Source organism: Schistocerca nitens, chromosome 11 (assembly GCF_023898315.1).
Source record: "Schistocerca nitens isolate TAMUIC-IGC-003100 chromosome 11, iqSchNite1.1, whole genome shotgun sequence".
NCBI classification, from domain to species: Eukaryota; Metazoa; Arthropoda; class Insecta; order Orthoptera; family Acrididae; genus Schistocerca; species Schistocerca nitens.
In genome coordinates, this window is record NC_064624.1 from 66,274,627 (window position 1) to 66,299,614 (window position 24,988).

At 45.5% G+C, this 24,988-nt stretch overlaps 1 protein-coding gene across 1 annotated transcript in view; it reads left to right on the top strand.

The window, feature by feature from the left end:
• LOC126213253 (ankyrin repeat and protein kinase domain-containing protein 1-like) overlaps positions 1-24,761 on the top strand; it is a 41,231-nt gene extending 16,470 nt beyond the window's left edge. The window contains exons 3-4 of the mRNA XM_049940904.1: positions 4,905-4,979; positions 24,151-24,761. Of these exons, the coding sequence (XP_049796861.1) occupies positions 4,905-4,979; positions 24,151-24,730 (655 nt within the window). The 3' untranslated portion in view covers positions 24,731-24,761. The remainder of the gene's footprint in view (positions 1-4,904; positions 4,980-24,150) is intronic.
• Positions 24,762-24,988: the final 227 nt, after the last annotated feature.

A 24,988-nucleotide genomic window follows, 5' to 3' on the forward strand; every position in this document is an offset into this window, starting at 1 on the left:
AACCGACGGCACGTCTCGTAGATGAACTAAAAGAAAAATGTTAAAGATTTTCTAAAATTCTTTGTTAAGGCCTGTATCTTCTTAGGACAATACAGGTGTCAGATTACAAGTTGACTGAGTGCATACACAAATTCTTTTGACAAAATAATCATTATATTTTTTCTGGTACAACTTACATATTAGCTGGTACAGCAAGATGAGCTTTACACAAGGTCTCTTAGGTCCGAATCCAAGCAGATAAGATAAGCGAATGACAAAGAATGGATAGTTCATGCATAGAAGCGCAAGAGTCCATGGAATAACACGTCCATTGTAGTTCTATCTCTTCTTCCTTGGCGTAACTTGTCGGTTCTTTATCAAATTTATCGTGATATTTAGTTTACATTTTTTTTTAACCCAAGACCACCCAGGAGAAACAGTACATTGTCCATAGTGTAAGTTGGTTTAAGTCCTGTGTAGGCTAAGGGACCGATGACCTCTGCAGTGTGATCCCATAAGACATTACCAAAGATTTTCAAATTTGACCCTCGTGTCTAGCCAATTTCGATGTGCAGTTTCATTTTCAGGCAGCTCAATGTTTATGATGTCCTACCTCCTGAAGTAAGTACCGTACACTGATATAAATTGGCAGATACACTCAGTGATACTTGTGGCTACTCTCTACAATATGTGTTGTGAATAGAGTCAACAGAAAAGAACTAATAAATTAATACTTCGTGTATTACATGCCAGCTTCTTACGCGTCATAGTATTTGACGCCATGCCTCCTGAACGATATCTCGTAAAATGATACAGTTTTTGCTATTACATCCTGTGGTTTATGTGGCTGCCGTCTGTGAAATGTGTTGTGAACAAAGTTCACAGTAAAGAAGTAATAAAATAGAACGTCCTGCATGATGTGGTCATTTTTTACAAATATCAGTGTTTATGGTGTCACAAGTCCTGAACTGTGTGTCGTACAATGCTATAATTTTGCTGATCAATTCAGTTGAATATGTGATAGCTGTCAACAAAATGTGTAGCGAATTAAGTCGGTAGTACTGAAGTAATAAATTAAAAAGCCATGCTTGACACGACAGTTTTGTTGTATGAGAAGCGAAAATGCTGCGAGTGATAAACTTCGTCCCTTTCATAATTATTTTAGGGATCAACAGCAAGAGAAAGTTTATTAAGTGTTTGACATTAATTAAAAAGTTTGATACAGGTCACTAATAGCTCTTGGTCTGATATAATGGATGAATACAGTATGGATACTCTCGCGTCGTGGGACACACTGTATTTCACCCTTACCCCAACCTCTTTGATAGGTACATATGTATACAAGGTCGTCTATGTGTTAATTATCTCCATACCAAGTTTCTTCCAAATCCGTCCAGCTGTTTCAGCGTGAAGCAGTAACAAACAGACTACATTATACATACTCAAAAACTATCGCAAGTACAATATGTATAATATAATCACGCACCAACGAGAGCACTCTTCAGTGGTTACCACTTAGCCTCCATAAATCGGCCAATTTATTCTTTCTGGAAGATGCTGAAGATGACTTTCACAGCTTTCTGCGTAGAGTCACGATTTCATCAGCCTTTACGGAAATGCACTTTGCCCACTGCGTTATGTAAACTCATTGTCATTATTTTCGTCCATGCTGACTACCTCACTCTTCAGGAAATTTCGTGATCACAGTCTGATACATAGCAATTAGAATGCGTACAACAATTAAACATAATTTGTAATTTCACTGGAGTATCAACATCAATAGTCGGGTATAAATGTACTTGCATATTGTCTCTGCTAGCTTTACTGGTATCTCTCACACCATCAGTCAGCTAATACTCAACATTCGCCTGTTCAGTGAAAGGCCCATTTCCAGTGTGAAGCAAATTTATTTACGGGGTAAAGTTTCAATTTCTGTGAGATATATACACTCCTGGAAATTGAAATAAGAACACCGTGAATTCATTGTCCCAGGAAGGGGAAACTTTATTGACACATTCCTGGGGTCAGATACATCACATGATCACACTGACAGAACCACAGGCACATAGACACAGGCAACAGAGCATGCACAATGTCGGCACTAGTACAGTGTATATCCACCTTTCGCAGCAATGCAGGCTGCTATTCTCCCATGGAAACGATCGTAGAGATGCTGGATGTAGTCCTGTGGAACGGCTTGCCATGCCATTTCCACCTGGCGCCTCAGTTGGACCAGCGTTCGTGCTGGACGTGCAGACCGCGTGAGACGACGCTTCATCCAGTCCCAAACATGCTCAATGGGGGACAGATCCGGAGATCTTGCTGGCCAGGGTAGTTGACTTACACCTTCTAGAGCACGTTGGGTGGCACGGGATACATGCGGACGTGCATTGTCCTGTTGGAACACCAAATTCCCTTGCCAGTCTAGGAATGGTAGAACGATGGGTTCGATGACGGTTTGGATGTACCGTGCACTATTCAGTGTCCCCTCGACGATCACCAGTGGTGTACGGCCAGTGTAGGAGATCGCTCCCCACACCATGATGCCGGGTGTTGGCCCTGTGTACCTCGGTCGTATGCAGTTCTGATTGTGGCGCTCACTTGCACGGCGCCAAACACGCATACGACCATCATTGGCACCAAGGCAGAAGCGACTCTCATCGCTGAAGACGACACGTCTCCATTCGTCCCTCCATTCACGCCTGTCGCGACACCACTGGAGGCGGGCTGCACGATGTTGGGGCGTGAGCGGAAGACGGCCTAACGGTGTGCGGGACCGCAGTCCAGCTTCATGGAGACGGTTGCGAATGGTCCTCCCCGATATCCCAGGAGCAACAGTGTCGCTGCGGTCCGGTCCCAGGTCGACGGGCACGTGCACCTTCCGCCGACCACTGGCGACAACATCGATGTACTGTGGAGACCTCACGCCCCACGTGTTGAGCAATTCGGCGGTACGTCCACCCAGCCTCCCGCATGCCCACTATACGCCCTCGCTCAAAGTCCGTCAACTGCACATACGGTTCACGTCCACGCTGTCGCGGCATGCTACCAGTGTTAAAGACTGCGATGGAGCTCCGTATGCCACGGCAAACTGGCTGACACTGACGGCGGCGGTGCACAAATGCTGCGCAGCTAGCGCCATTCGACGGCCAACACCGCGGTTCCTGGTGTGTCCGCTGTGCCGTGCGTGTGATCATTGCTTGTACAGCCCTCTCGCAGTGTCCGGAGCAAGTATGGTGGGTCTGACACACCGGTGTCAATGTGTTCTTTTTTCCATTTCCAGGAGTGTAGATATATATGTACGACGGGGGATTGAAAAGCCCGTGCAAAAATAATTACTACTTAAGTATTTGCGGTAAACCTTTTTATTTTTCGACATAGTCTCCTTTTAGACTTATACACTTCGTCCAACGCTGTTCTAATTTGTTGGTCCCTTCCGAGTAATAGGAATTGTCCAAGTCTGTAAGATAGATATTAGTTGCTGTAGTCACCTCCTTGTTTGAATAAAATCTTTGTCCCGCCAGCTATTTCTTCAAATTGGGGATCAAGTATAGTCCGAGGGAGCCAAGTCTGGAGAATAGGGGGAATGTGGAAAGAGTTGGAATCCTATTTCCAATAATTTCGCGACCACAACTTCTGAGATGTGTGCTAGTGCATTGTAGTGATGGAAAATGTCTTTTTTGTGGTCCAATGGCCGGCGTTTTTCTTGCAGCTCGGTTATCAAACGGTCCAATAAGGATGAAAAATATGCACCTGTAATAGTTTTACCCTTTTTGAGATAGTCGATAAGAATTATCCCTTGAGAATCCTAAAAGACAGTCTCCATAGACTTTCCGGCCGAAGGAATGGTTTTCGCCTTTTTTGGTGCAGATTCTCCCTAGGTAACCCATTGTTTAGATTGTTTTTTGGTCTCAGGAGTGCAGCAATGTATCCATGTTTCATCCACAGTGACGAAGCGACGCTTAAAGTCCTGCAGATTCTTCCTGAACAGCTGCAAACCATCCTTGCAACACTTCACGCGATTCCGTTTTTGGTCAAGCGTGAGCAATCGCGGAACCCATCTTGCGGATAGCTTTCTCATGTCCAAATGTTTATGTAAAATATTATGTACCCGTCATTCGAGATGCCCACACCACTAGCAATCTCACTCACCTTAACTGTTCTGTCATCCATCACCATATCATGGATTTTATGATAGATTTCTGGAGTCATAACCTCCACAGGGCGTCCAGAACGTTCAGCATCACTTGTGCTCCTATGGCCACTTCGAAAACTTTGAAACCACTTGCAAACTGTTCTAATCGAAGGTGCAGAGTCAGCGCAATGTTCATCAAGCTTCTCTTTAGTCTCCTGAGGCGTTTTGCCTTTCATAAAGTAATGTTTAATCACCACTCGAAATTCTTTTTTGTCCATTTTTTGACAATTACTCGACTTAAGGAAGATTCACACGAATGCCAAACACATAGACCAATATGGCTGAAGCTTCGTGGTCGATGTTTCCAAGATGCTACTAACTTAACATGACCTCGATACGCGCCGGTGGTGCCATCTCTCGAACTTCTGCAAATTCTGTGTGCTTTCTTTCTCTGTATTTCCTTCCCCACCCTCTCCAACAGCTGCTACCCCTACTTCGCAATGGTATTTCTACAGCTCAGTGCCTAACTCACGAGCTACAAACACCGTCGCATGATGACGGTATTATGCTATTTAATCTGCTGTTCTATCGTTATCACTCTAGCATAATTGTTGGCTCTTTTGTAGATTGAGTTCTGCTTTATTCTGTATAAATCGTTTTTTGGTATAGTAAACTATCGCTACAGGAGACTTGGGAGAAGCTGTGTGTTTGTGTGTGTGAAATCAATAGCTCACTGTTATCTCTCTGACATTGTCAGACTTGCTACTGCCATTGGCCGTGTTCGTTTCAGACCTGCCACACCTACACCGACCACGGCTGCCTGCCACACTCCTCCACCAGACGCCGACGCAGTCTCTTCCATGGGGTGAGTTCTACCACTGCACATTCACAGTAGCACTTACAGAAGCGTTAATCAAGTATTGTGGATCAAAAGCGAATGTCATCTCAATGCACATTTTGATAAAGCAGAGGTTCTAGTTGTCATGAAAAGTTATTGCATTTCTAAACATTGATGTTCGAATAAACTCTTATACTTCCTCCTCCCCCCCCCCCCTCCTCCTCCTGGTACACAGTGTGAATTACACTGAAAAGTCAAAGAAACTGGCACACCTGCCTAACATCGTGTAGCGCCCCCGCAAGCACGCAAAAGTGGCGCAACATGACGTGGCATGGACTCGACAAATGTCTGAAATCCTGCTGGAGAGAACCGACACCCTCAGTCCTTCAGGGTTGAGACCTCTTCTGAACAGGACGTTGCAAGCCATCCCAGATATGCTCAATAATGTTCATGTCTGGAGAGTTTTGTGGCCAGCGGAACTGTTTAAACTTGGAAGAGTGTTCCTGGAGAAACTCTGTAGCAATTCTGGACGTGTGGGGTATCGCATTGTCCTGCTAAAGTTGCCCAAGTCCGTCGGAATGCACAGTGGACAGGCATGGATGCAGGTGATCAGACAGGATGCTCACGCATGTGTCAGCTGCCAGAGTAATATCTAGTTGTATCAGGGGTCACATATCACTCCAACTGCTCACGCCCCACACCATTACAAGAGAGCCTCCACCAGCTTGATCAGTCCACTGCTGACGTGCAGGGTACATGGATTCATGAGGTTGTCTCTATACCGATACTCGTCCATCCGCTCCATAGAATGTCAAAGGAGACTCGTTCGATCAGGCAACATGTTTCCAGTCTTAAACAGTGTAATGTCGGTGTTACCAGGCCCAAGCGAGGCACAAAACTCTGTGTCATGCAGTCATCAAGGGTACAGGAGTGAGCCTTCGGCCCGAAAGCCCATACCGCTGATGCTTCGATGAATGGTTCGCTTCCTGACACTGGTTCATGGCCCAGCACTGAAATCTGAAGCAGTTTGCACTTCTGTCACGGTGAACGATTCTCTTCAGTCGTCGTCGGTCTCGTTCTTGCGGGACCTTTTTCTGGTCGTAGTGATGTCAGAGATTTGATGTTTTACCGAATTCCTGATATTCACGGTACACTCGTAAAATCGTCGTACGGGAAAGTCCCCACTTAATCGCTACCTTGGAGATGCTGTGTCCCATCGCTCGTGAGCCGACTATAACTCTACGTTCAAACTCATTTAAATCTTGATAACCTGCCATTGTAGCAGCAGTAAGCGATCTGACCACTATGCCAGACACTTGTCTTATATAGTGCCGCATTCCGCTTGTGTACATATCACTGTATTTGAATACGCATGTCTACACCAGTTTCTTTGGCGCTTCAGTGCAAATTCAGTTGAGAATGCAATTTTTTCACTCACTGCAGTTATAAGGGAAAGGTGATATAAAAGAAAATGCTTTTCCAAAGATAGAAAATCTATTGTATTTCATTGAAGGTTTTCTATCTTCCAAATCAATCCTTTAGGTAATGGATGAGAAAGAGGTTCCCAAAGGATAGAAAATCGTCAAAATTTTGATTCTATATGAAGAAATAAAACCTGTGGCTGTGCTGAAACAGAAAAGATTAGGGAATGGCAAGCAGGAGAAGACAAACGAAATAATTTGTAGTAGCAGAATAAAGAATGGCATGTTTTGGGTGTGTGTTCACATATCATGCGAAAATGTTTTGCATATTTTTCTTTAAATGACTTTTTCCAGCGTTTCCATATCTGGTGAGCATTGAATAATTTATTAAATTGTTCCATACTGGGAATCTAAAGTGTATTTCTTGTTTATGACGAGCAGTCTTCTTAACCATTAGACTGCCTCACCAGAGGACAGGGGCAAGTCCAGACTTCCATTATCACGTGTATTTCGACCCTTGTTTTCTAAACACCGGAATCAGAGGGTATGGGATTAGCAACGCTGGATAGACAGAGTCTGTGAACGATGGTGTCCTACTCTGCTACATGAGGCGTACGTAAGGATCGCTGTTGGTAGGGTTTGGAAATTATTTGTGCTAACATCAACCTCAAAGAAAGCGAGTCAGATTTGTATGTGTGGTCAGAAGGCACAAGGGCTAAGGCGGCTGGTCGCAAAATTCGAGCAGTCCTGTTGTTGGCGTGGTTGAGTGGAGACGTGTGGACTAGTGACAGCTCGCCGGTTGTAAACAAAGGCCTCCAGCTGAGAGAGTTTTGGAAGAGTCGTTAGTAGAGTTATTTTAGTCATCATTCACAGTTTCTGCTTGAATCTATCGTGAAGTTCACTTTTCCTTTCGTAAATGAATGACTGATGATAGTGGACGATGACATTTGGGTCTATCTAGAAACGCTACTGCTATCTGATAATGAGTTGATAAGGTCGCAATGTGACTTCCTTGCCAATGCAGTTCATGTTGAAGTCAAATAAAATGCAGTAGGTACCTGTACCTTAATAATACACAAGCCCAGACCTAACATCTGAGAACATTCTGCCTGCCTCTTGTAATTAATCTGAGCAGAACATACCAAGCTGTTGCATGGCGTGGCAGTCAATAACCATTCAAGAGGAAACATGAGACCAAAGCAAGTATTCTAATGGTAATGACGCAAGAAATGTTTGAGTGGCCGTAAGAAAGCTTAGTTCCCTTGCATACAGAGTGATTCAAGGATTTCGAGCGTTGATAACCCAGGATAGTCACACGTAGAATGCACGGCCTACAGGTCCAATGTACACCATAGGTAGGCAGCAGAAGTTCCCCCATCGTGTCTCAAAAGCATAAAGACACAGAACATATATACACAGCAACAGGAGTCTGACTTGTATCTTCGAAATTTGACGCAAGCAAGTAACGTGTATCATTTTGCACAAGAAGAGGTGCACGCTAACCAACGAGAAGAAAATATCAAGGAAGTAATCTCTTCTCCGAAAAGAGCGTAGCGAAGATCAGATTACTAGAAATGGGAGACCTCTCAACGTAAGACGACACAGTACCATGCGACTTCGAAACACTATCAGTAATGTGAAACACAGATTACATGGTGTTCAGAAAAAAAGACTTAAAATTATATGTATCATGGTCTGCCCGGTTGGCCGTGCTGTCTGACGCACGGCTTTCCGCGCGGGAAGGAGCGCCTGGTCCCAAGCACGAATCCGCCCGGCGGACTTGTGATGAGGTCCGGTGAACCGGTCAGTCTGTGGATGGTTTTTAGGCGGTTTTCCATCTGCCTCGGTGAATGCGGGCTGGTTCCCCTCATTCCACCTCAGTTACACTATGTCAGGGATTGCGGCGCAAACAACTTCTTCACGTGCACGTACACCACCATTACTCTACCACGCAAACATAGCGGTTACACTCATCTGGTGTGAGACGTTCCCTGGGGGGTCCACCGGGGGCCGAACAGCACGATAACCCTGGTCTCAGTGTGAGGCAGCGGAGGGGTGAAGTGGACTGGGGTAGTCGTCGTGGGGTTGTGGACCACTGCGGATGGGGCGGGGACGGAGCCTCTCCATCGTTTCTAGGCCCCCAGTTAACATACAATACAATACATACAATATATAACACTAAAATCGGAATTAGTATAATGTCGATGGAGTAGCGGAAACAAGACACGGCAACTGAAGAGCTTTGTAGTACAAAAAGACCAATATAAAGAGTGTAGAAGACTTGCTGAAAGCAACCAAAATTGGTTTCTAAAACCAGAAAAGACGATAACGGAACAATCGTATGAGGAAACACAGAAAAATAAAACGAAATAGGATAAAAGTCTAACAAGGGACCTAAAAACTTTGTGGTCAAGAGATTATGAAAATCAGGTTGGAAAACGGCATCTGTGTTCAGAAAGTGTTTATGGGTACAGTTTAAATAGAAACAATGATGTACAGGGCGAAGAAAATAGACTTAACTCTTTGGTAGATAGTAGACAGTTGTGCTGACAAATAAAAGAGCTTACATAAAACTAAAAACAATTGCTCTAAATATAAACTACAGCAGTCATAGGTTAAAATACAAACTCTGAAAGGCAGTACTGCGTCACCTGTGCACAGACATCAAAATTTGTATCGACGCCACACTACGAAAAAGATACCATGCTAGGAGCATACTGCAGTTGAATATACACTTCGTTCACGAGCGCAAAGCAAGAGAAGTATTGCCCAAATGATGACAACATGCGTAACACAGCAAGCACGTTGTGGCAGAAGGGGCAATACAAAACAAGAGAGTGTTGACCACCATGCCTCCACTGAACACATCAACACTGAAAATAACACACAAATTTTTGAAGATAACCCAGACAAAAAATACAATAATCAATATAACACAACTAATGTTCACAAGCAAGGCCAGGGACTGTGGGGACGAATTACAGTGCAGATGAAACATCAAGTTCACACATTACGTGGGAGAGTAAAAGGGCAAAGCATATGCAATAGAACAGTTAATCGGCGAGGACGGAAAGCTATGCGAGCCAAAGGAAGAAATTACACGACACATTTATAGACGTTCTGCCAACGTGTGTGGGAGTCCAGAGGAAAATAGAAGACCAGGGGGCTATCGTTAAAGGGGAAATTATTGCAGAAGGTGACAACAACTAAGTAGTCCCTTTGACCAAAGAATAAATATGTGAAATGATGAAATCATCTCCAAAACTAAAGCAGTGACCAGTGACGAAATTTCTGAACAGTTCTTGGCAATGTGTAACAGAGACTTTTCTTGTAAATATTCAGAAATAATTCATGAAAATGTGAAAAAGTAAATGAAGTATTTTAATATGACTGCTGGTGATGGCTTATCAATCATATCGAAAAGCACCTGATGAATGTGCTTTTCAACTGTCAGACAGCTTAAAACGTAGAGGAACCAAGGCAATAAGATCACATTGGCCTAAGTGAGCATGGAACCGAATTTCTGTGAACTATTCCGCACCTGGCGCATGTTGCACGAAGGTTGTTTCTCAGCTGTTCCACAGTAACGATCTCTCAAGGATTTCACAACACCTGTAACTGAAATATCGATATATGAATATTAAAGAAAAAGAACAGACTACGGCGTTAAATATCACAGCACTTGTGACCGGATCTGACTCAGTGGACAACGCTGTTTTAACTATATATGACGGTAGTATCTGTTCCCGAAAGAACAGTTACCGTGGATGACCATGCAGCTTTGCTAGAAATGAAATGATAATTAAATGGACACCCTAGCTGCAAACAGGCGTTGATGTACTTCATTGGGGACGTTGAAAATGTGTGCCCCGACCGGGACTCGAACCCGGGAGCTCCTGCTTCGGTAGATTAATCTGCCACGAGTAATGAGTATGATGGGCAAAAATCTATTAGGCGCACTACGAATGTAGTGGTGTGGACATGATGGGAATGTGTATCTCACGGGGAGCGTTCAAGGGATAAGTCTCTGCAGACGCACTATCCTCTGTGCCCGCAGTGGCTCAGATGGATAGAGCTTCTGCCATGTAAGCAGGAGATCCCGGGTTCGAGCCCCGGTCGGGGCACACATTTTCAACATGTCCCCAATGAAGTTCATCAACGCCTGTTTGGCTCAAATGGCTCTGAGCACTATGGGACTCAACTGCTGAGGTCATAAGTCCCCTAGAACTTAGAACTACTTAAACCTAACTAACCTAAGGACAACACACACATCCATGCCCGAGGCAGGATTCGAACCTGCGACCGTAGCGGTCGCGCGGTTCCAGACTGTAGCGCCAGAACCGCTCGGCCACCAGCGGCCGGCAACGCCTGTTTGCAGCTAGGGTGTCCATTTAATTATCATTTCACAACGCTATTTGTAAGTTCATTTCATCTGGGAGGCTACTGGGAAGGCTTAATAACGCCATCAAGATACGGCTCACACCACCTTGTCTCCTGAGCCAATAGTTCACCTACTCTCACTTAACTAAAAAGTTGAGGGTCAGGTAAATTGAGTACAACCAGAAGCACCAATGGTCGCGGAGACTCGACTACACACTTTTTACATCACAATGGAATATCTTAAAAAAGTTAAGCACTGATGAGGCCAAAAAAATTACATGAGATGAGCTTCATGAAATAAGTTATAACACATCCATTTTAAACCTAAATCATGTCTTCCACAAGCAGTGCAGTTTTCAGATCGGCCGTACGCACTTAACAAACACCACAGCTTTTCGAGTTGTTTTAACCACTCTGGTGAGCTAAGGTGGCAGTGGGGAGCGTCCGCCACCCAATACTGTCGTCAACCCACTGCCGAGGCTATATAATCCTCAAGTAGCATCCAGCAACTCGTCTAAAAGCTCAGCAGTGATGTAGTTTGAGGAAGAGTGTGAAAAGAGAGAGTCAAAAATATGCAGATAACAGGAAATGAAACAGGTCAGTTATAAGAGAATCAAAATTATTTAATATCACTTTTATAAGCCTAATTACATCATAGGAATGCTGTCAGATGCAGGACATGGTGATTAATTCCGCTACTATGTTAGTTTGTCAAAGGCGACTTTCGGGATCCACAGGGACTGCTTGATCCATGTTTCTGTTGCGGAAATATTGCAAGAACATGCTCCATATAGGGGTGTGAAGTGATATCAGCAGCTTCCTGAAACTACATCGTACGAGGAGGAGCCACAATACGTCCCTCTCTGGCACAGTCAAAAGTTTCCTGGGTGTAAGAAGGAGAAAGTAAATGGACGCTATTATGTCGTAAGTGCGAGCACTGAATAGTTTCCAAGATAGTGAAAGTCAAAGTTTCGACGCTATCCCATCAACTTGCACACATCGCTTCATACCAAGCAGCTTGGTAGCATAGAAGCTAACACCACACGTTCGAATTTTTGCGCTCCATGTTAAAATGCATTGGGCTGATGTAATTTTTCTCTTTCGTTCTCAATGACGTATGTGACATCAATGAGACCAGTATTTTTCTGACATAAAGAAATACAGCCCATTCTCTTCCCTACATTTTGACGCCACTGTTCGTTCCAGCACCCACACACATCCAAATCAAAGCGTCCACCCACTGCAGATGACGTGTTTGGGTGCTTCAACAACATATTTAGAGTACAGAGATCCCCTCCTTTTACGACGGCGTGCCGAAAGGTAATGCCTCCGAATTTTTAGTGAAACCTCTTCACGCATCTTAAATACAACAAACTGTATCAACATTCCACATCTTTATTTCATGTTTACATATTTATTTCTTAACGTAGTCACCCTAACGACGGACATATTTCGACTACCGACAGACCAGTTACGCGATGACCGCACTGTAGAATATTTGAATATGATGACGGGGCCACAACTTCACCTCTGCTTGCGTAACTACCAACGTGAAGTCCTCGAAGGTGTTCTGTAAGTTTTGGAAACTGTATGGACTATTTGGAGGCTGATGAATGAAAGTAAACCCAACGCGTCGGATTGTTGTACGTGTCACAGCGCTCTTGTGTGCCCAGGTTTGGATATGCTCACGAAAAGTGTGCTCCATGTGAAGACGGACTCATAGAATTCGTACTTTGACTGTTCTGACGGTCTTTCAGTACCTTGCGGACATTACCGTAGTGTCTTTAGGCATGAGTTCCAAATGCACCACACCTTGTACATCCAAGAACACTGTGAGCACGTCTTTGCCTGCTGGTGACAGGGTCTTCAAGTGTTTTGGTGTCGGTGATCCTTCAAGGCGAAACTCCGGTGGTGATCTGTTGTTATCGGGTTCAAAATGGTGAACCCAGCTTTCATCACCTGCCTCATTGTTCTCAAGAAACCCGTCACCGCCGGTCGATGTGGCCGAGCGGTTCTAGGCGCTTCAGTCTGGAACCGCACGACCGCTTCGGTCTCAGGTTCGAATCCTGCCTCGGGCATGGATTGTGTAATGTCCTTAGGTTGGTTAGGTTTAAGTAGTTCTAACTTCTAGGGGACTGATGACCTAAGATGTTAAGTCCCATAGTGATCAGAGCCATTTCAACCAACCCGTCACCCTCCTGCTCATAACGCAAACGAAACTGTTGGCACACGTCCAGCGTCCTCCATTTCATGTCAGGAGTGAGAATTCGATGCACCTATACCGTACACACAGTTTCTGCAACGCAGTTCTGCAATTATCGCCTGAACAGGCTCTCGTGATAAGCCACGCTGGCCTGAGGCCTACGTCTGTATTATTCGACAATTTTTTCTGACGAGTTCATCAAAACGATTCGATGAGGGTTGTCAACTCCGAGCTCTCTCACATATGTTGAGGCTAGCTTCACAATTTCCTTCACTACGAACATGAACAACCCAGCGTCACACAGTACAGATGTCGGTACAACCATCATCATACACAGTTTTCATTCTACTATGGATTTCAGTGGGAAGCTCGATTAGAACACGCTGTTTCTCACGTACCGGCAAAGTGTCGTCAAACATCGCCGTTGCAATTTGGAGCCCTCTAGCGTCAGAGGGATGCAGCTTGCATCAGCGAAGCATGAAAGTCGAGTGAGTAATATGGATAACATGTAATACCTAAACCGATATTGAGAACAGAACTAAAAATTTGGAGGCATTATTATTCAGCACGCCCTCGTAACAGCCGAAACACCGAGACCGAAAAGTGCACGAGTGGTGCTACTAACAGAATATATGTGATCAAAAGTATCCGTACACCTGGCTGAAAATGACCTAAAAGTTCGTGGCGTCATACATGAGTAATGCTGGAATTCAGTATGATGATGTTGGCCCACCCTTACCCTTGGTGACAGCTTCCACTCTAGCAGGCATACGTTAAAGCAGGTGCTGGAAGGTTCCTTGGGGAATTGAAGCCCATTCATCACGGAGTGCTGCACTGACAAGTATCGATGTCGGTCGGTGAGGCCTGGCACGAAGTCGGCGTTCCAAAACATCCCAAAGGTGTTCTATAGGATCCAGGTCAGGACTCTGTGCTGGCCAGCCCATTACAGGGATGTTATTGTTGTGCAACCACTCCGCTACAGGCCGTGCATTATGGACAGGTGCTCGATCATGTTGAAAGATGCATTCGCCATGCCCGAACAAGGGGTGCAAGCCCCCTCCATGAGAAACACGACCACATCATAACACCACAGCCTCCGAATTCTACGGTTGGCATTAGACACGGTGGCAGATGACGTTCACCGGGCATTCGCCATACCCACACCCTGCCATCAGATCGCCACATTGTGTACTGTGATTCGTCACTCCACACAGTGTTTTTCCACTGTCCAATCGCCCAATGTTTACGCTGCTTACACCAAGGGAGGTGTCGCTCGTCATTTACTGGCGTAATGCCTGGCTTATGAGCAGCCGCTCAACCGTGAAATCCAGGTTTTCTCACCTCCCGCCTAACTGTCATAATAGTACTTGCAGTGGATCATGATGCAGTTTGGAGTTCCTGCGTGACGGTCTGGATAGATGTCTACCTATTACACATTACGACCCTCTTGAACTGTCGGCAGTCTCTGTCAGTCAACAGACGAGGTCTGCCTGTACGCTTTTGTGCTGTACGTGTTTTTTCAAGTTTCCACTTCACTATCACATCTGAAACACTGGACCTAGGGATGTTTAGGAGTGTGGAAACCTCGTGTACAGACGTATGACGCAAGTGACACCCAATCACCTGACCACGTTCCAAGTCCGTGAGTGCAGCGGAGCGCCCCATTCGGCTCTCTCACGATGTCTAATGACTACTGAGGTCGCTGATATGGAGTACCTGGCAGTAGGCGGCAACACGATGCAGCTAATATGCAAAACGTATGTTTTTCGGGGGTGTGTGGATACTTTTTATCACACAGTGTAGATAGTAACTTGCCCACCCAGAACATCTGCTGGATTTCAGCAGGGGGGGGGGGGGAGGGGGCTCTTACACTGGAACAGATGATGAGGCAACAGGCTTGTAATAAAAGTGCAAATTCCAAAAAACGCACAGTAGTAATGAGAGCACCTGGTAGGCTAAATGTCCTTGACAGTCACTCGCCCTATTCAGTTTTCATCTGGTTAACATTACAGCACTAGCAGTAAAGGCGAAAATCTGTACAGGAACTGTACAGCGGCTTGGTTACTCTACGCTTAAGTACCCATTTCCACAACTGGCTTTTGTAGGATATCTTGAGAATTCAGAAATGACTTTCGCCTTTCTCAGTGTTCTCAGCGTTTTTGAAACTAAGCATCACTAGTACTTCGTGTCAGACTACAGGTCCGTGTGAACCGTTGCAAACAACGCAGACAAAACAAGTCTTCAATAGGGCAACGCCTACTGCAGCAGCGTTGGGGCCAAAGCGGCTTCCACGTTGTTGACCAGTGTATAGTCGCCCAGAATTGATATTTTCTGCCGCCTAATTCGACAACATAGAGCAAGGAGCGTTTTACACAGTTGTCAGTACAGAAATGTCCGGTTGGAGGACATGAAATGCACAATTTTCAGAGAAAACAGTGATGTTAGCACCTCCATGTGTACGTAATACTTGTAGGCAAAGAGAGAGAGTACTCGTATTTGGCTTTATCAGATGTAATATTTGACTTTCCAGAATGGTTTAACGAAGTTTCCTTAACTGTCTTTAGTTGCTACGCAATTTGCTGCATTTCAGTCCTGAGCGAAGGAACGAAATACACTCCTGGAAATGGAAAAAAGAACACATTGACACCGGTGTGTCAGACCCACCATACTTGCTCCGGACACTGCGAGAGGGCTGTACAAGCAATGATCACACGCACGGCACAGCGGACACACCAGGAACCGCGGTGTTGGCCGTCGAATGGCGCTAGCTGCGCAGCATTTGTGCACCGCCGCCGTCAGTGTCGGCCAGTTTGCCGTGGCATACGGAGCTCCATCGCAGTCTTTACCACTGGTAGCATGCCGCGACAGCGTGGACGTGAACCGTATGTGCAGTTGACGGACTTTGAGCGAGGGCGTATAGTGGGCATGCGGGAGGCCGGGTGGACGTACCGCCGAATTGCTCAACACGTGGGGCGTGAGGTCTCCACAGTACATCGATGTTGTCGCCAGTGGTCGGCGGAAGGTGCACGTGCCCGTCGACCTGCGACCGGACCGCAGCGACGCACGGATGCACGCCAAGACCGTAGGATCCTACGCAGTGCCGTAGGGGACCGCACCGCCACTTCCCAGCAAATTAGGGACACTGTTGCTCCTGGGGTATCGGCGACGACCATTCGCAACCGTCTCCATGAAGCTGGGCTACGGTCCCGCACACCGTTAGGCCGTCTTCCGCTCACGCCCCAACATCGTGCAGCCCGCCTCCAGTGGTGTAGCGACAGGCGTGAATGGAGGGACGAATGGAGACGTGTCGTCTTCGGCGATGAGAGTCGCTTCTGCCTTGGTGCCAATGATGGTCGTATGCGTGTTTGGCGCCGTGCAGGTGAGCGCCACAATCAGGACTGCATACGACCGAGGCACACAGGGCCAACACCCGGCATCATGGTGTGGGGAGCGATCTCCTACACTGGCCGTACACCACTGGTGATCGTCGAGGGGACACTGAATAGTGCACGGTACATCCAAACCGTCATCGAACCCATCGTTCTACCATTCCTAGACCGGCAAGGGAACTTGCTGTTCCAACAGGACAATGCACGTCCGCATGTATCCCGTGCCACCCAACGTGCTCTAGAAGGTGTAAGTCAACTACCCTGGCCAGCAAGATCTCCGGATCTGTCCCCCATTGAGCATGTTTGGGACTGGATGAAGCGTCGTCTCACGCGGTCTGCACGTCCAGCACGAACGCTGGTCCAACTTAGGCGCCAGGTGGAAATGGCATGGCAAGCCGTTCCACAGGACTACATCCAGCATCTCTACGATCGTCTCCATGGGAGAATAGCAGCCTGCATTGCTGCGAAAGGTGGATATACACTGTACTAGTGCCGACATTGTGCATGCTCTGTTGCCTGTGTCTATGTGCCTGTGGTTCTGTCAGTGTGATCATGTGATGTATCTGACCCCAGGAATGTGTCAATAAAGTTTCCGCTTCCTGGGACAATGAATTCACGGTGTTCTTATTTCAATTTCCAGGAGTGTAGTTTGTGGTATCAGTATGTAGGTATTGGCTACTACGCACATTGCAATGAGGCTGTCACATGAAAATAACATTTTTCAATACATACATCTGCGACTGACGTTTACAAGCGTATTCGGGAAAGCGTGATTGGCTTGGAGCAGTATTACGAATATGATAAGTGTACGAAAAATAATTTTACCCTCACAAGCTGTGGATATTAATGTTCATCCACAAGTAGACTATTACTCTGAAATTCACAACTGAGGATAAAGCCGGTGACTGAAATTCCGTGAAAAGGTCCTGCCGCAACAGAAGTCGCCTTTTTTTATCACTGCCACATCAATTTGCGTATTATATCCGTCACACTATGTCCCCTATAATACAAAAGGAGCCTCCCTTTTTTGAACTTTTTCGATGTCCTCGGTAAATACGAGATGGATCCCGTGCCACGCAGCAATACTCCAGAAAAGTTGGACAAGCATAGTGTAGGCAGTCTCTTTTTAATAGACCTGTTGCATCTTCTGAGTGACTGCCAACAAATTTCAGTCTTTGGTTTGTCTTCCCCGTAACATATCTACATAATCGTAATGTGTAAGTATTCAGTTGAATTGACAGCCTTTCCGTTCGTGTAATTTATCACGTAACCGAAAATTGACGGATTCCTTTTATTTCTCATATGAATAGCTTCACTTTTTCATTGTTTAGAGGCCACTGGCACTTTCCGCACCCTACAGATACCTTGTATAAATAATTTTGCAATTTTTTTTGATGATATGATGATTTTACAAGACAGTATATGCCAGCATCATGTCAACCATCTAACAGGGCTTCTCAGATTGTCTCCAAAACAGCTTATGTAAATCAGGACCCGAAGAAGGCCTACAACACTTCCTTGGTAAACGCCAGATACCGCTTGTATTTTACTCGATGACTTTTCATCATTTGCTGCGAACTGTGACCTTTCCGACACGAAATCACAGATCCAGTACCACAACTCAGACGATATTCCATGAGCAAGCATGTCGATTAGAAGTCGCTTGTGGGGAATGGTGTCAAAAACCTTCTAAAAATCTAGAATCAATCTGGCATCATCTGTCGATAGCATTTATTGCTTCGTGAGAATAAAGAACTAGCCGGCTTTCACTAGAACGATATTTTCTGAATCCGTGTGGGCTTTTGGTAAATAAATCGTTATTTTCGACGTAATTCATAATGTTCGAACACTGTACATGTTCCAAAACCCTGCTGCAAATCAGTTTTAATGATATGGGTCCTGCAATTCAGCGGATTACTCGTATTTGCTTTCTTGGGTATTGGTGTGCAGCTGTCGACGAGCGAGCGCTTGTATATGACTGCCAAGAATGGCGCTATTGTATCAGCATACTCTGAAAGGGACTTGCCTGGTATACAGTCTCGACTGGAGACCTTGCCTTTATTCTGTGATTTAAGCTACTTCACTCCACTCAGTATATGTACTTCTAGTTACTCCTGTTAGCAGTTGTCCTTGAATCGAGTTCCGCAATATTTACTTCCTCTTCTTTGAGGTAGAAATTACGGGAAACCGTCGTTAGTCAGTATGCCATTGTTATCGAGTAGTGAAGATACTGCTTGCGTCTTTCCGCTAGTGAACTTAATGTATGACGAGAATCTCTTTAGCTTTCCTGCAAGACATTGAGATACAGTTTCTTAGGGATTTTGCGTTCTATTAAATTTGGCGTGACCTCTTCTGTGTACCATGAGAAATCAGTACATTCTGTTATTGATTTCTTTAGTGTATATCTCGCAATTGCTGTTGATACAATTTCAAGCTACATCTGATCTACACTTAGGTTGGAGGGGACACTGCCATTTACGAAGGCGCTAAACGAATTTTTACCTGCTTTCATAAACGGATGTATTTTGCGTTACTTTGGGTAAATGTTGATATGATGATACTCAGCCACAGTACAATGACCTTGTGATTACTAATCCGTGTATGGGTCATGACACTCTGTACTTAGTCAGGATTATGTATTGCTAAGAGGTCGCAACCGTTTACACTTTTAGTGGGCTGGTCAAAACATTCTTCAATAGCATTCGGTACGATTTCAGGCGACGCTATAGGCATACCACCAACTTTAAACATTTATTTTCGCCACAATGTCGAGCATGGATTGAGGTTAAAACCAAATATAATTCTATGAGTGGGGTACCTATTTGAGATGAGACGCAAGTTTTCTTTGAACTTTTCGGAAAGTGTGTCATATGAGTCACGGGTCAGTTAAAGAAACCGCTTATTAATTTATTCCAGTAGTCAAGAGTAACCTGTACTTATACTGACTCACGGGAATTGGCTATGTCAGTGTGAATACAACGTAAAGTACTTCTGTCAACAATAAAGTCTGCACTGAGTAACTACACTCCTGGAAATGGAAAAAAGAACACATTGACACCGGTGTGTCAGACCCACCATACTTGCTCCGGACACTGCGAGAGGGCTGTACAAGCAATGATCACACGCACGGCACAGCGGACACACCGGGAACCGCGGTGTTGGCCGTCGAATGGCGCTAGCTGCGCAGCATTTGTGCACCGCCGCCGTCAGTGTCAGCCAGTTTGCCGTGGCATACGGAGCTCCATCGCAGTCTTTAACACTGGTAGCATGGCGCGACAGCGTGGACGTGAACCGTATGTGCAGTTGACGGACTTTGAGCGAGGGCGTATAGTGGGCATGCGGTAGGTCGGGTGGACGTACCGCCGAATTGCTCAACACGTGGGGCGTGAGGTCTCCACAGTACATCGATGTTGTCGCCAGTGGTCGGCGGAAGGTGCACGTGCCCGTCGACCTGGGACCGGACCGCAGCGACGCACGGATGCACGCCAAGACCGTAGGATCCTACGCAGTGCCGTAGGGGACCGCACCGCCACTTCCCAGCAAATTAGGGACACTGTCGCTCCTGGGGTATCGGCGAGGACCATTCGCAACCGTCTCCATGAAGCTGGGCTACGGTCCCGCACACCGTTAGGCCGTCTTCCGCTCACGCCCCAACATCGTGCAGCCCGCCTCCAGTGGTGTCGCGACAGGCGTGAATGGAGGGACGAATGGAGACGTGTCGTCTTCAGCGATGAGAGTCGCTTCTGCCTTGGTGCCAATGATGGTCGTATGCGTGTTTGGCGCCGTGCAGGTGAGTGCCACAATCAGGACTGCATACGACCGAGGCACACAGGGCCAACACCCGGCATCATGGTGTGGGGAGCGATCTCCTACACTGGCCGTACACCACTGGTGATCGTCGAGGGGACACTGAATAGTGCACGGTACATCCAAACCGTCATCGAACCCATCGTTCTACCATTCCTAGACCGGCAAGGGAACTTGCTGATCCAACAGGACAATGCACGTCCGCATGTATCCCGTGCCACCCAACGTGCTCTAGAAGGTGTAAGTCAACTACCCTGGCCAGCAAGATCTCCGGATCTGTCCCCCATTGAGCATGTTTGGGACTGGATGAAGCGTCGTCTCACGCGGTCTGCACGTTGTAACGTCCCTTAGGAAAGGACATATTTTGTAGTAAAGTTAAAATATTGTGCATCGTATTCTGTTATTGTATGGAATTATGTTTTTTTTTTATTTATTTATTTTAGATAATATCTGTGTCGTCGAGTACTGAAACCGCACAGACGATAAATATCAGCAAAGATAAGAATATATCACTAGTATAAATAATACAGAACGAACATTAATTTCTCTGTCTTCTTCTTGGAGTTACGGGAGTAAGATAGCCTGTGTCGCAGTTGTAAATGCTAAGGTAGTCTTCTTTTGTCATTGTCAATAGATATACGCCATTACGTACTCATTTTTAAAAAAGGTGTGTATTGTAGATAAGTTAACATATTTGAATGTTTTGAATAGAGTTATTTAATGAAACCTTGCATTATTATTTGTAGTAGCTTGCTTAGAATATTATCCCATCCTTTTAAGACATTTTCAGTTATTGAAATATTATCCGTGGTGCAGAGCTGCGCTACGAACGAACGAGCCGCTGCCGCGGCGCATTCAAACTGCATTAAAAGAAACCGATCATACCGCAAAGAAGCGGGAAAGTAATAGTGAAATAAAATCATCTTTGCGGGTCTTTTCGTATATGCGTTATTACGCGAGCAATAATAAAACAAAATAAATAGAAAAGAGTATTTACGAGTCGCGAAACTGGCGCCCCACGTTGGGCGCCAGTTTCGCGACTCGTAACTACCTTTTCCTATTTATTTTGTTTTGTTTTATTATTGTGATTATTACTATTATTATTTGCGTAATAACGCATATACGAAAAGAGCCGCGAAATACCTTTCAGTAACGCTGTGCCTTGAATTTCTTTATAATCATTAATTTTCAACAAACAGAATATATTGGATTCTTATTGTTCTGTATCTGGCTTTCTATTAAAGGAACATTTTCCGTTACTGTAACTCACTATAAAAGTCAACGTATCTTCCCTACTTTATAGCTATTGAAAATGAAAATTACTTTGTTATGAAATACTGATGTTACAGTTCACGAAGATTGTTCAACATCAAAATTTTGCAGTGGATTTTTGTTAAGAGTAAAACACCAATAATTACCACGACTAGCACAAGAACATGAGACTATTGTTGGAGAAAAATACGTTTCCACTATAAGGTTTGCCAGACAAGAACTAAGCACAGCAAAATTCGTATTATGTTACGAAGGTAAATTATCTCTTTTGTACTGTTAGCAATATATTATCAGCAGCCCGCGTCAACCTGCAAAACACATCATAAAATCTGCTGCTCTGCTCTGCAAGTCCGGAAGCTGAAAAAGATGATTTTATTTCACTATTACCTTCCCGCTTCTTTGCGGTATGATCGGTTTCTTTTAATGCAGTTTGAATGCGCCGCGGCAGCGGCTCGTTCGTTCGTAGCGCAGCTCTGCACCACGGATAATATTTCAATAACTGAAAATGTCTTAAAAGGATGGGATAATATTCTAAGCAAGCTACTACAAATAATAATGCAAGGTTTCATTAAATAACTCTATTCAAAACATTCAAATATGTTAACTTATCTACAATACACACCTTTTTTTTTAAAATTGAGTACGTAATGGCGTACATCTATTGACCATGACAAAAGAAGACTACGTTAGCATGTACAACTGCGACACAGGCTATCTTACTCCCGTAACTCCAAGAAGAAGACAGAGAAATTAATGTTCGTTCTGTATTATTTATACTAGTGGTATATTCTTATCTTTGTATGATATTTATCGTCTGTGCGGTTTCAGTACTGGCCGCCAGAGATATTATCTAAAATAAATAATAATAAAAAAATACATAATTCCATACAATAACAGAATATGATGCACACTGTTTTCTCTTTACTACAAAATATGTCCTTTGCTAAGGGACGTTACAACGTCCAGCACGAACGCTGGTCCAACTGAGGCGCCAGGTGGAAATGGCATGACAAGCCGTTCCACAGGACTACATCCAGCATCTCTAAGATCATCTCCATGGGAGAATAGCAGCCTGCATTGCTGCGAAAGGTGGATATACACTGTACTAGTGCCGACATTGTGCATGCTCTGTTGCCTGTGTCTATGTGACTGTGGTTCTGTCAGTGTGATCATGTGATGTATCTGACCCCAGGAATGTGTCAATAAAGTTTCCCCTTCCTGGGACAATGAATTCACGGTGTTCTTATTTCAATTTCCAGGAGTGTATATTTAATCTGTCCTTTCTGAATATAGTTAGACCCTTCGCATCCACTTCACATGCATCACAGCCACAATAATTTAAGTGAAAAATGTGTGTGTGTGTGTGTGTGTGTGTGTGTACACTTTTTTCTCAAAAAAATGGTTCAAATGGCTCTGAGCACTATGGGACTTAACTTCTGAGGATATCAGTCCCCTAGAACATAGAACTACTGAAACCTAACTAACCTAAGGACATCACACACATCCATGCCCGAGGTAGGATTCGAACCAGCGACCGTAGCGGTGGCGCGGTTCCAGACTGTACCGCCAGGAGCCACTCGGCCACTCCGGCCTGCCACGTTTTTCTCATGCAAGCAAATTTATCCCTGCAAGTATGGCCACGTGCACATGAAGACAAGTGTGATTTTGTGTAGTGGGAGGGAGTTGGTGGTGGTGGTGGTGGTGGTGGTGGTAAATTCCCATGTGACCAAACTGCTGAAGTCATCGGTCTGTAGACTTACACAGTACTTATTGTAAGCAGATTACGCTAAGCTTATCACACACGTCCATGCCCAAGGGACGATTCGACCCTCCGATGCGGAGAGCTGTATGAACCGTAGCAAGGCGCCTAAGACCAATCGGCTACCCTGTGCACTGCAAGCAGTTTAGTTAGTATCATACCTATATCTAAAAGCTGTGGACTAAATGGTTGTTGTTGTTGATTGTTTTTGGGGAAGGAGACCAGACAGCGAGGTCATCGGTCTCATCGGATTAGGGAAGGATGGAGAAGGAAGGCGGCCGTGCTCTTTGAAAGGAACCATCCCGGCATTTGCCTGGAGCGGTTTAGGGAAATCACGGAGAACCTAAATTAGGATGGCCGGACGCGGGATTGAACCGTCGGCCTTCCGAATGCGAGTCCAGTGTCTAACCACTGTGCCACCTCGCTCGGTTGGACTAAACGGTTTTCTGGTAAACACTTGGTTTCTGTCTTCGATGGGACTGAAATGTTTTGCTGCTGTGACGGGGGATTTTCTGTAAAGATTTGGTGTTGTGATTAGTTTTGTTTGTCACATTTGCAAGTGTCAATGGTTCAAATGGCTCTGAGCACTATGGGACTCAACTGCTGAGGTCAGTAGTCCCCTAGAAATTAGAACTAGTTAAACCTAACGAACCTAAGGACATCACAAACATCCATGCCCGAGGCAGGATTCGAACCTGCGACCGTAGCGGTCTTGCGGTTCCAGACTGCAGCGCCTTTAACCGCACGGACACTTCAGCCGGCTACAAGTGTCAGATAGGCTTGCTGTTCATAAAGCCTAGTATTAGCGGTATGAAGCGTCTCTGTCGGCAGAGGGCAATGACTAGATACCAATATCATCGAAAGGTCGAAAGAAATCACCTCTGCACCTCAGTATACTTAGAGATTGCCATAGTTGTGCTTCCAATATACTTGTAATAAAGTGTGAGAATTTCTGTGATTTGTGCAGGAATCTTTCTGCAGAGGAGAAGAGCAGGAGGCTGATCCAGGCGGCTGAGGAGGGAGCAGTGGAGGAGCTGACGGCGCTACTCGCGGTGGGAGCGGATGTGGGGTCGAGGGGTGGAGAGGGGGAGACGTGCCTGCACCGGGCAGCACGCAGGGGACAGGTGGAGGCGGTGAGGCGTCTCCTCGAGAATGGGGCAGAGGTGGACAGCAGGAACTCCAGGCAGAGCACGCCCCTGCAATCGGCTGCAGAGAGCGGCCACGCGGCGGTCGTGCGGCTGCTGTTGTCTTCTGCTGCCGACCCTAACGCCAGGAACCAGTATGAGAAGACGCCGCTGCACTATGCGGCACAGCACGGTCACACAGAGGTGGTGCGGCTGTTGCTGACCTCCTCTCCCTACCACAATGCCAGGAATCAAAATGGGTGGACACCGCTGCACCTCGCAGCATACAGTGGCCACACTGCGGCGGCGATTGTGTTGCTGGAGGCTGGGGCTGACAGGGACGCTAGAGATAACAGTGGGAACACACCGCTGGACATCGCCAGGCAGCACAACCGCCAGCAGCTGATAGACTTGCTAAGATGAAGCTAGCTGTCCAAGAAACATCTGTAGACTAAAACGAAAAGAATGTCTCTAAATGATTTCTTCTTATTTCTTTTTAAATAAAAGATAATGAAAACTTCTTCCAGCAGTTTTGGTTCCTATCTGTATCTATCTAGTGTACATAACTACTCAGAAAAATAACACCAATAGAACATATCTATAAATAAATGAGTGGTCCCTTTAACCCCACAAACCAACAAATCTAGGTATGTGTATACAGTACTGGCCATTAAAATTGCT